The sequence below is a fragment of the Rana temporaria genome, chromosome 1 (assembly GCF_905171775.1).
Source record: "Rana temporaria chromosome 1, aRanTem1.1, whole genome shotgun sequence".
Classification (NCBI taxonomy): Eukaryota; Metazoa; Chordata; class Amphibia; order Anura; family Ranidae; genus Rana; species Rana temporaria.
In genome coordinates, this window is record NC_053489.1 from 669,708,212 (window position 1) to 669,720,610 (window position 12,399).

At 46.8% G+C, this 12,399-nt stretch overlaps 1 protein-coding gene across 1 annotated transcript in view; it reads left to right on the forward strand.

The window, feature by feature from the left end:
- The window catches only part of LOC120924604 (von Willebrand factor A domain-containing protein 5A-like), a 94,885-nt gene that overhangs the window by 57,761 nt on the left and 24,725 nt on the right, over positions 1 to 12,399 (forward strand). Inside the window, exon 7 of the mRNA XM_040335595.1 lies at positions 2,121 to 2,225. Within this exon, the coding sequence (XP_040191529.1) occupies positions 2,121 to 2,225 (105 nt within the window). The remainder of the gene's footprint in view (positions 1 to 2,120; positions 2,226 to 12,399) is intronic.

The window sequence follows — 12,399 nt, forward strand, 5'->3', positions numbered from 1 at the left end:
CACCGGCATCTAGAGCTCCGCTCCACCACAGCCCAACGCTGATCACCGGAGCTGACCGAGCGCTCCATCGGCTCTCTCACCGGGGTATTCGTGTAGGGGAAACCCTCGGGAGCATGCGGATGTCCTCCCCGGCTGGTCAGGAGGGATTTCTCGAGCCAGATGTCGGAGGCTCCCGGCCCCCTCAGCTATGCTAAGATGGCGGCGGCTCCACAAGGCCCGCCCGCCTCAGATTACATAGAAGACTCCATAGCTGACCAGGACCTGATCCCGCCACACTCCCCAGGTACTGATTACCCCCCCCCGCTGATCCTTGCCATCTCCCCATCCTCCACGGAATCCTTATTGTGTAGATTGGGTGCTGGCTGTCCCACTACCCCCATGTTGGATCCTCACACAGGCCTGCTGCTCTCAGTGAGTGAAGCACAGGAAGAGGCTCCAATCTCCACTGACTTTCCTACTATGATGACTGCATTTTCTCAGATGCTATCTGAAAGCCTTGCTCTGAATGTAGCACAGATTACCTCCTCTATACATGCGGATCTGCAACACATAGGTTTGAGGATGGATACCATTGAGCAGAAGGCTGACCAAGCAGTACTTAGGATTAACCAAAATTCAGCCAGACTCCATGAGGTACAGGACCAATTGGAAACTGTGTTTGCAAAGATCAACCACCTCGAGAATAGATCGAGAAGGTACAACTTTAGAATATGGGGGCTCCCGGAATCAGAAAAAGAGGTGCAAGCTGCAGTGAAATCTCTTATTAAGAGCCTAATCCCTGACATCGCTGAACACCGCCTTGAACTGGACAGAGCTCATAGAGCACTTCAGTCTCCTTGCTCAGATGGTCTGCCCAGAGACATCATTGTAAAACCACATTTCTACTCGGTTAAGGAGGAGGTGATGAGAAAATCTAGATCTTCTGACAGTCTCACCTTGCTTGGACACAAGATTCAGATATTTGAAGACCTTTCTCCATATAGGGTCCAGAAAAGGCCTTCCCTCTCCGCCTGAACTTTTCTTACAAAAACAAAAGCTTTGGCACCCCCCCCCCCCTGCACAGGCCAATGGAGGTACCCCCACATCTGCGAAGAGGCCCCCACCAGCGAGCCCGCTGCAACAGACCTGGATGAAACATGGATCCAAGAGTACTAAGGAAAATCTACCGCCATGAGATTTCTACCCACCCCTTCTTTTTGTTTTTGCCTTTTTACTACTATTTTTCTCTTGGATCAGGGCACTGGTCTAGGACTGTTCCTCTTTCCCTAGGACTGTTTTGGGATTCGCCCCCGCCTTCCTGGCATTAAAAGTCCATGTTGGACCTGACTCATTTTTGTTTTATCCGAAATTGCACTCCCCCTTTTATGGAAAGTCCGGAATGGGACTTAGAAGGGGGGTAGGGAGGGAATTTCTTATTCCTGACTCCCTGTGGGATTGTTTAAGGCTGCCCTGCAGCCCGGTGTTATGATTACTACTAGTCTAATATGCAACTTTAGTTAGGGATACTGTTCAGGTTCACTGTTAAATTGATGAAGTTTTGGAGCCACCATGCTGTCTCCTCTTCTTGGGTGATATGGTGAATAGTGTTATAACTGGAATATATTGTATTTCCCCTTTGTTCTGTTGGGAATGGCCCTTTCAGAGTTACAGTGCAGTCATCAAGCTACTACATAGGGGGGACCTGCCTGCCTTCTGGCTCTCCAACCCGGGAGGGGGGGTCGGTTGATTTTCAGTTGTTGTGTTAAATTCTTCCCTTTTTGTTAAGGGACGCTCGGTAGTTAGGGGATCATAGGTTTCTTAGCAACCTTCAGTTATATCTGCAACGGGGTGATGGGGCTGTGGTGGACCCAGTGCACCTCCATTGGATCGGAAGCACTTTCTGTGCATTTTGATCCATATCCAGTTTCCCAGGGAATTCTGGCTCCTCTAGGTCTTGGGGTAGGGGATGGCTAGTTCACTCAACCCCATGGGGGGGGGGGGATCAGGGGATCCCCGAGTAATGTTCGGTTTTGTTATTTTTGTCTGATTGTTACCTCAGGTATATAATGATGTTCTCTTCTTTTCTCTCCTTCCTTTCTCTTTCATCTCTTTTATTCTTCTTCTTGATCACACATTCCCAGGCGTTCACAGCTACAAAGACTGTCTCCAGTTTCCCATGCCAGGTTCTAGGTCATGGCTTCTCCGACCCCCAGAAACTCACCGAAAATACTCCTCTCACGATTCGGGTAAGTTGCGGAGCTACTGCATAGTTTCATCTACTCTGATCCATGCCTGACACACATCTCCCCCCGCCAACTCTCAAGATTATATCGCACAACACTCAGGGCCTCAACTCCCCGGTCAAACGCCGGAAGCTCCTCCAACTTTATAACTCCATGCACGCCGACATTCTCTTACTACAGGAGACCCACTTCCCCCCACCTTTAAACCTACGTTCCTCCATCAACGCTATCCTCAATTTTTTTGGGCATCTGCGGAAAAAAAACCAAAGGGGTTGCAGTCTGTTTTGCTAGGCATATCAACCTCTCACAGCCTGAGACTATAGTAGATCCAGAGGGCCGCTACATTCTGGTCTCCGGTCATATTGACTGTGAATTATACACTTTTGTCTCCTACTACACACCCAACAAGGGGTAAAAAAACTTTTTTGAATCATTTGTTATGTAAGCTACAGAATCATCTTAAAGGAACGGTCATTATTAGCGGAGATTCAAACACTGCCTTCGATTTTGCCCTTGACAGACTGGCGAACGGCTCCTCAAAGCCCAAGCGCCCGTCTAAACAGAGTGTTAACATAGCTAAATTGCTTAATTCGGCAGGTTTAATCGACAATTGGAGGGAAGCTAATCCGCGCACGAAAGACTATACACACTTCTCAGCACCCCATAATTCCTACGCTAGGATTGATCACATTTTTGCTCGCGCAGCAACGATCCCTCTCATTAAAAGTTCCAAGATTGTGGAATCTCCCCTCCCTGATCATTCCATGGTCACTTTGATAACACATAGGCCCACGGCTTCGGGTAGCCCCCCTTGTTGGCGCTTACGGGAGTCCCTATTAAGCGACCCGGCGCAATGCTCCTTACTGGAGGAGACCATTAAAGAATATTTCCTTTTTAATGATACGAGCGAAGTTTCCCCTGCTTCAGTCTGGGCAGCGCACAAATCCGTCATTAGAGGGAAACTAATCCAAATGTCGTCTAAACTTAAAGATGAGCACAATGCGAACACACGGAAACTTAGAGGATTTTCGGAAATTGGCTAGGGCTCACAAGATTCGCCCCACTCCCGAATCTCTCGAGAATTTAGACAAGGCCCGGGCCCTCTTGAACCTATCCCTGACCACAGCAGCGGAACAACACCTTAGGTGGACTGGGGCAAAGTTTTATGCCCAAACTGACAGGATTGGCTCCCGGCTAGCCACAAAATTGAGCCCCAAACAGCGCTCTCTTGCTTTCTCTAAAATTCGAGTGGCTTTGGGGGATCAGACGCAGAACCCTTCCAAGATAATGAATGCATTTTTGCGATTCTACTCTGACCTATATAGACCTATCCGCACCCCTCCCAACTCTTTGCGAAATACATTTTTGGATGACCTCCCTTTGCCCACACTAACCAAAGAACATGGTGAACTTTTGGAGAGTCCGTTCACCGAGGAAGAGGTTTTAGACACCATTAAAGCCCTTAAATTGGGTTCTTCCCCGGGACCAGATGGCTTCTCCACTGGTTATTACAAGAAATGTGGATCCTGCCTAGCTCCCCATCTGACATGACTGTTCAATTACCTCAGGGATGGAGCTCCCCTGAATGCAGATTTTATTTTTTATTTTTTTCCCCTGAATGCAGATTTAACTCTGCTTATATCTCGGTAATTCCGAAACCGGATAAGGACACTAGCAAGGTGGGTAATTTTCGCCCTATATCACTTATTAACAATGACGTTAAGATAATGACTAAAATAATGGCTAATAGATTATCGAGTTTCATTGCGAGACAGGGCCCGGATCAGATCCGGCGCACTATTGACATTATCTCCCTGCTCAAATCGGGATGGGATGGGGGATCCCCTCAAAAGGGTTTCTTACTCTCAATAGACCTACATAATTCCATAGATTGGGCATACCTGTCTGATATCCTGGGGAGATGGGGCTTCGGCCCGAACTTCCTTAAAGCGGGATTCCACCCACAATTTTTTTTTTTTAAAAGTCAGCAGCTACTAACAGTGTAGCTGCTGACTTTTAATAAGGACACTTACCTGTCCTACTTGCCCGCGCTGATGGCCCGCCGATGCCGATCCCACGATCGATGCAGGTCCCGCACCGCCATTCACACTAGGGGAAACAGGCAGTAAAGTCTTACGGCTTCACTGCCCATTTCCTACTGCGCATGCGCGAGTCTCGCGCCGACTTGTGAATGGGCGGCTGCTCTCTGAGAACACACACAGTTCCCAGAAAGCAGTTCTTCACTAGAAGAAGATGAAGAAGAAGACAGACCGCGGCTACGGAAGAGGCAGATTACGAACTTCCGCATAGCAACAGGTATTTCAGGTGAGTATAACATATTTTTTTTTTTCACATTTTTTTTTCAATTTTTTTTTATGATTTTTGGGCAAATGTTTTTTTTTTCCTGGGTGGAACTCCACTTTAACCTCAATTCGCTCTACTCACGCCCCACTGCGCAGATTCACCTGATGGGCAGATATTCTGACTCCTCTATAGGTAGGGGGACCAGACAGGGATGCCCACTCTCCCCCTCCTCTTTGCTGTGGCTATAGAAACCCTGGCCATATCACTAAGAACGAATCCTGATATTAAAGTGGAGGTTCACCCTAAAACAATTATATATCATTACATCCAGCATACTTCCGACATGTACAGTATGCTGTTTTTTTTTTTTTTTTTTTTTTGCTGTACATACCGCCTTATAGTTCTTTTTCACCCGGCTTCCGGGTTCTCACTCGCGCCGGGAGTAGACGTTCCTATGAAGAGGCGTAAATGATTCCGAAAATAGCCGAACAGGGACTCGGCTATATACGGCGCCTGCGCAGTCAGCTCTACATGGCTCCTAGTCTGTGCGCAGGCGTCGTATAGCGCCATATAGAGCCGAGTCCCAGTTTGGCTATTTTCGGAACGCGTGACGCGCCTTATCCGCACGTCAATCATCTACGCCTCTTCATAGAGTGAGAACCCGGAAGCCGGGTGAAAAAGAACTATAAGACGGTATGTACTGCGATAAAAAAAAAAATACCAGCATACTGTACATGTCGGAAGTATGCTGGATGTAATGGTATATAGATGTTTTTTAGGGTGAACCTCCGCTTTAAGGGGGTTGCCTGCGGATCTCAGGAACATAAATGCGCTCTATATGCTGATGATCTCCTCCTCTTTGTCAGGAAGGAAAAAAATAGTAAGGAAAAAAATATTGCGCTTATTTAAATGTAAGAGAAGCAGCGATCAAAAAGTGTTATACCACACAAACAATATGCAAAAAAGGAGAAAAGATTGCGCTAAAGTGTAGAAATATTGAGTGGTAAAAACACATGAATGTTCAGAATAATAAAAATCATAAATTAATAAGTCCGCCAAAAAGGCAAATTCTGTGTAAACAGTCTCCCAAGTGTATACAGCAAATCCACACGAGAAAGTGCTTGAAAGGAAAGAACCTCCACCACAGTCAAATAAAGCCTCTTACCGAATGGAGATGATCTCAAAACTATAAGAGATCAAAAACAGCCTGGTAAGAGACGAAACGTAGGGAGGCGGCGTTCTGACGTCACCGCGCATTTTCTCTACCCGGATACGGGCTGTGTGTTCCTAAGCTGGCCGGCTTTTATATGCTCTGCATACTTGAACAAATTGTAAGTGCAATTTCACTTATTTTTATTGAATAAATTAAGGTTTTACACTATGTGAGCCCCTTTTATTCTTACATACCCTCGGATGGCATATCGGGAGTCTTTTTATCCATACCAAGGATACGGGTTACCAGGTTTCCATCATCTGGGTTTCATATCGGATACCATCGATCCATGTCTCTTACCAGGCTGTTTTTGATCTCTTATAATTTTGAGATCATCTCCATTCGGTAAGAGGCTTTATTTGACTGTGGTGGAGGTTCTTTCCTCCTCTTTGTCACCTCCCCCCTGACTTCCACCCCTGTGTTTCTCTAAGACGCTACGGGTATTCAGTGAAGTATCTGGCCTGAAGGTTAACATGGACAAATCAGTTGCGTTGAAGGTCACCGTTCCTACGGATCTACTCACTCAACTAGCCAGCAATTTTACATTTACATGGGCTCCCTCACACATCCCTTACTCAAACTGACGCCTGATATCAATAACCTTTTCAAAACTAATTATCCCCCTATGATTCTTAAGTGTCAGGGTGACATGGAACGGTGGTCCAGGTTGGGATTGTCCTGGCTGGGCAGAATACATGCAGTCAAAATGACCCTTCTTCCACACCTTTTATACTTATTTCGCTCTCTCCCAATCCCGATACCGAAACAAGTCCTCTGTAGGTTACAGTCAGTGATAGTACGTTTTGTTTGGGGAAAGAGGGGCTACAGATGTCCTTCAGGTTTACTTGTTCGACTACGATCACAGGGTGGACTGGGCCTCCCGAGCATGTGGGGTTATTATCAGGCTGCTCAATTAGCACAAATATCAATGGCATTTTCCAAAGGTCCGAAACCGTATTGGATATCTATGGAAAGACAGGCTATCCCATTAAACACCATAGATTACCTTTTGGGATGTGAACCCAAATGTAGACCAGCCATAATGTCGCCAACTCTCTCACATTCTGTGGCTCTTTGCTCCAAGCTGTATACCCTACATACCCTGATATCGCCGTGGAGGCCTCTAATGCATTTATTTTATAATAAGGTTTTTCCCCCGGGGGTTGCATATAGTAGCGTTTAAATGGTGGACAGATAAGGGCCTCTATCGTATCGGACACTTTCTCTCTCCGGCGGGTCCTCTTTCCCTATCACACTGCAAAAAGAAGCTAGACATGCCTGACACAGAACTTTTTAGGTTCTCTTAAATCTCCCATTTCCTGCACTCCATCTGGGCCAACAAACCTATGCCCCCCTCCATTACTCCCTATGAACAGTGGTGTACGAATACGGCAGATCAGAGGGGAGGAATCTCATTGATTTATACTGCCCTGATGACTAAGGCCTCGTGCACACGATAGGTTAAACAGAGGACAACGGTCTGATGAACCGTTTTCATCGGTCAAAACCGATCGTGTGTGGGCCCCATAGATTATTTAACCATCTGTTAAAAAAAAGTCAACTTGCTTTAAATTTAACCGATGGATTCCTAACCGATAGTTAGGAATCCATCGCATGCTCAGAATCAAGTCGACGCATTCTTGGAAGCATTGAACTTCATTTTTTTCAGCACGTCGTTGTGTTTTACGTCACCGTGTTCTGACACGATCGGTTATTTAACCAATGGTGTGTGGGCGCGACGGACCATCAGTTAGCTTCATCGGTTAACCGATGACAACGGTCCTTCAGACCGTTCTCATCGGATGGACTGATTGTGTGTACGCGGCTTAAGACGGACAAGCCGACCTATGCTCGAGCCTGGGAGGAGGGCACGGGCAGCTCGTGGGACCCTGCAGTCTGGTTCCGTGCATCAAATAGAGCTTATAAAGGTATACTCAATGGGCCTGATTTACTATGCTCTGTGCGCTGCGCTGGTTCATGCCTTAATTAGTGCGCCGGGTGGAGGCTTAATTAGGTGCATGAACCAGCGTAGCAGCCGGCGCATTGAAAGTAATATGTAAAGCCGCGCCGAACTCCCTATAGAAGTCTATGGGAGAAATCAAAAGTGTTCATTTTAAAGGCTAATCTGCTAGTTTTGTCCTAAAAAGTGTTTGGGGACCTCAGTCCTGTCCCAGGGAAAATGTATCAATGTTTTTTTAATTTTTTAAAACGGCCGTTTTTTCGGGAGCAGTGAAATTAATAATTCTTAAAGTGAAACAATAAAAGTGAAATATTCCTTTAAATTTCGTACCTAGGGGGGGTGTAATGTCAGCATGTGAAATAGCGCATTTTTCCCGCACTTAGAACTGCCCCTGCACAAAATGACATTCAGAAGGAAAAAAGTCATTTAAAAATTCACACGCGGCTATAATGAATTGTCGGCTCTGACAATTCTAAAGGGATTCATTCATAAAACAAACAAAAAAATGTGTAGGGGTTCCCCCAACTTAAATTACCAGGCCCTTCAGGTCTGGAATGGATATTAAGGGGAACCCCGCCGTAAAAACCAAAAAAAAAAAAGACGTGCGGTTCCCGGCAAATATCCATTCCAGGCCCTTCAGGTCTGGTGTGGATTTTAAGGGGAACTCCACCCCAAATTGAAAAAAAAATGGCGTGGAGTCCCCCTAAAAATCCACACCAGACCCTTATCCGAGCACGTTGACCTGGCCGGCCGCAGAAAAGAGGGGGGGACAGAGTGCGGCCCCCCCCTCTCCTGAACCGCACCAGGCCACATGCCCTCAACATGGGGAGGATGTCCCCATGTTGATAGGGACAAGGGCCTCATCCCCACAACCCTTGCCCGGTGGTTGTGGGGGTCTGCGGGCGGGGGGCTTATCAGAATCTGGAAGACCCCTTTAACAAAGGGGACCCCCAGATCCTGGCCCCCCCCTATGTGAAATGGTAATGGGGTACATTGTACCTCTACCATTTCACCCCCAAAAAAATGTCAAAGTGTTAAAAATGACAGTAGCCGGTTTTTGACAAATCTTTTAATAAAATCTTCTTTTCTTCTTTCCTTCGGGTTTCTTCCGCTGCTTCTTTCTTGGGTCTTCTCGTCCACATCTTGCCCGACGTCTTCTTCTATCTTCTCCGTCCGTCCTTCAGCCTTCTGGTCCCGCATCTTGCCCGTTGTCTTCTCCTGTCTTCTTCTCCGTCCGTCCGCCAGCCTCCTCGTCCGCATCTTGTGTCTTCTCCGGTCTTCTTCTCGGTCCGCCAGCCTTCTTGTCCACATCTTTTTCTTCCCCGGACTCAGCGTTTGAATTTGATTTGGCCGCCGTGTTGCGCTCCTGGGACCCGCCCCCCTCTGACGCCACAAGTAAACTCCTTAGAAGGTCATGTGCGTCAGAGGGGGGCGGGGTCACAGAGCGTCACACAGCGGGGGAATTCAATTTCAAGCGCGCCGCCTGGAGAAGAAGTTCCCGCCGTGTCACACTCATGTAACCCCGCCCCCCTCTGATGCACATATGCCACACGCGGACTTTCATATGATTTTACCTGTGGCGTCAGAGGGGGGCGGGTCCCAGGAGCGGGAACACGGCGGCCAAATCAAATTCAAACGCTGAGTCCGGGGAAGAAAAAGATGTGGACGAGAAGGCTGGCGGACCGAGAAGAAGACCGGAGAAGACACAAGATGCGGACGAGGAGGCTGGCGGACGGACGGAGAAGAAGACAGGAGAAGACAACGGGCAAGATGCGGGACCAGAAGGCTGAAGGACGGACGGAGAAGATAGAAGAAGACGTCGGGCAAGATGTGGACGAGAAGACCCAAGAAAGAAGCAGCGGAAGAAACCCGAAGGAAAGAAGAAAAGAAGATTTTATTAAAAGATTTGTCAAAAACCGGCTACTGTCATTTTTAACACTTTGACATTTTTTTGGGGGTGAAATGGTAGAGGTACAATGTACCCCATTACCATTTCACATAGGGGGGGGGCAGGATCTGGGGGTCCCCATTGTTAAAGGGGTCTTCCAGATTCTGATAAGCCCCCCGCCCGCAGACCCCCACAACCACCGGGCAAGGGTTATGGGGATGAGGCCCTTGTCCCCATCAACATGGGGACATCCTCCCCATGTTGAGGGCATGTGGCCTGGTGCGGTTCAGGAGAGGGGGGGGGGCCGCACTCTGTCCCCCCCTCTTTTCTGCGGCCGGCCAGGTCAACGTGCTCGGATAAGGGTCTGGTGTGGATTTTTAGGGGGACTCCACACCATTTTTTTTTCAATTTGGGGTGGAGTTCCCCTTAAAATCCACACCAGACCTGAAGGGTCTGGTATGGATATTTGGGGGACCCCACGCCATTTTTTGGGGGGGTTTTTACGGCGGGGTTCCCCTTAATATCCATTCCAGACCTGAAGGGCCTGGTAATTTAATTTGGAGGGACCCCCATTTTTTTTTTATTTTTATTATTATTTTTAATGAGCAATGACTGTATTCTTTATAGCCATGAGTACTTTAAACTTCCTTTTTTTTGTTTCACTTCAGAAATGACATCTTGTACAGGGACAGTTCTAAGCACGGGAAACATGCGTGTACCCCCCCCTCCCCCCCTGTATGAAATTTAAAGGAATATTTCACTTTTATTATTTCACTTTAACCACTTCCATACCGCGCCTATTCTGGCACTTCTCTCCTTCATGTAAAAATTATATTTTGTTCCTGGGAAATTAGTCAGGACCCCCAAACATTATATATAATTTTTTAGCAGACACCCTAGGGAATAAAGTTAGCGGTAATTTTTTATTTGATTTCCAACGGTATTTGCGCAATAATTTTTCTAACGCCTTTTTTTTGGCCCAAAAAAAAAACACGGTTCATGAATTAAAAAAAAAAAAAAAACAGTAAAGTTAGCCCAATTTTTATGGATAATGTTAAAGATGATGTTACACCGAGTAAATAGATACCTAACTTGTCACGCTTTAATATTGTACACACTCATGGAATGGCGCCAAACTTCGGGACATAAAAATATCCATAGGCGATGCTTGTTTTTTTTTTACAGGTGACCAGTTCAGAGTTACAGAGGAGGTCTAGGGCTAGAATTATTGCTCTCGCTCTAACGCACGCGTCAATACCTCACATGTGTGGTTTGAATGGTGTTTACATATGTGGGCGGGACTTACATGCATATTCGCTTCTGAGTGCGAGCTTCTAGGGACAGGGGCGTTATTTTATTTTTTTGTTTGTTTTTTTTACCTCATATTTTTATTCTTGCACTTTTTTGACACTTTTTTTGATTTTGGATCACTTTTCTTCCTATTACAAGGAATGTAAACATCCCTTGTAATAGGACTAGTGTGTGACAGGTCCTCTTTATGGAGAGAGGCGGGGTCAATAAGGCTGGAAAGCATGGTATTGAAAAAATAAATAAAAGATCTCATGCTTTCAGCTGCAATCATGTTCGTTCAGCACAGTGGTGTAGTGTATAGCACTTTGACCTAGCAGCAAAAGAGTCGTTGGTTCGAATCCCGCCTGTGACAGCATCTGCATGGAGTTTGCATGTTCTCCCTGTGCCTGCGTGGGTTTCCTCCCACAATATAAAAACACGCTGTAAATCGGATCCGGTCTAAATAAGCCCTAATATGCAGTAGTATATTTAGGTTTGGTTCTGCCCTAGGCCTGACTACATATCTGCACCTCCTAATAGAAAAATGACCCACCCCTTCCTGTCAAAGTCACACCCTGTTTTTGTATGACCCGCCCAGGAATTTTCAGGGGACCCACACACTAGTTCTGGGGGGGCACTGGATTCCCTTAACCACTTCCATACCAGGCACTTACGCACCTTCCCGCCCAAGCCAATTTTCAGCTTTCAACACTGTCGCACTTTGAATGGCAATTGCGCGGTCATACAACACTGTACCCAAACAAAATTGGCGTCCTTTTTCCCCCACAAATAGAGCTTTCTTTTGTTGGTATTTGATCACCTCTGCGATTTTTTTTTTGCGCAACAACTAAAAAAAAGACTGCAAATTTTGAAACAAAAAAACGTTTTTATTTTTTTAGGTTAATTTTTTTGTAAATAAGTTTTTCTCTTTCAATTACGGGCACTGATATGGCGGCACTGATGGGCACCGATGAGATGGCACTGATGGACATCGATGAGGTAGTACTGACGGGCACAGATGAGGTGGCATTGATTGGCGGCGCTGGTATGCGGCACTAATGGGCACTCATAGGTGGCACTGATGGGCACTCATGGGCGGCACAGATGGGCACTCATGGGCGGCACTTATGGGTGGCACTGATGGATACTTATGGGTGGCACAGGTGGGCACTGATAGGTGGGCACTGTGCATGGATGGGCACTGATGGACACTGTGGGGTGGCACTGATGGACACTGTGGGGTGGCACTGATTTTCCCAGGTTGCCAGTCAGTGCCCATTTGTGGGCACTGATTGGCATCTTTTTTCTTTTTTTTTTAATGCTTTTTGTTTTTTTTTTCTATATTTTTTTTTTTTTTGCACACCCTGGTGGTCCAGGGTGGGCATGCCTGGTGGTCCAGTGTGGTGATCCGAGGGGGGGCTGCGCTGATAAACAATCAGCGCGAACGCCCCCTGTCAGGAGAGCCGCCGATCGGCTCTCCTATACTCGCGTCTGTCAGACGCGAGTGAGGAAGAGCCATCGA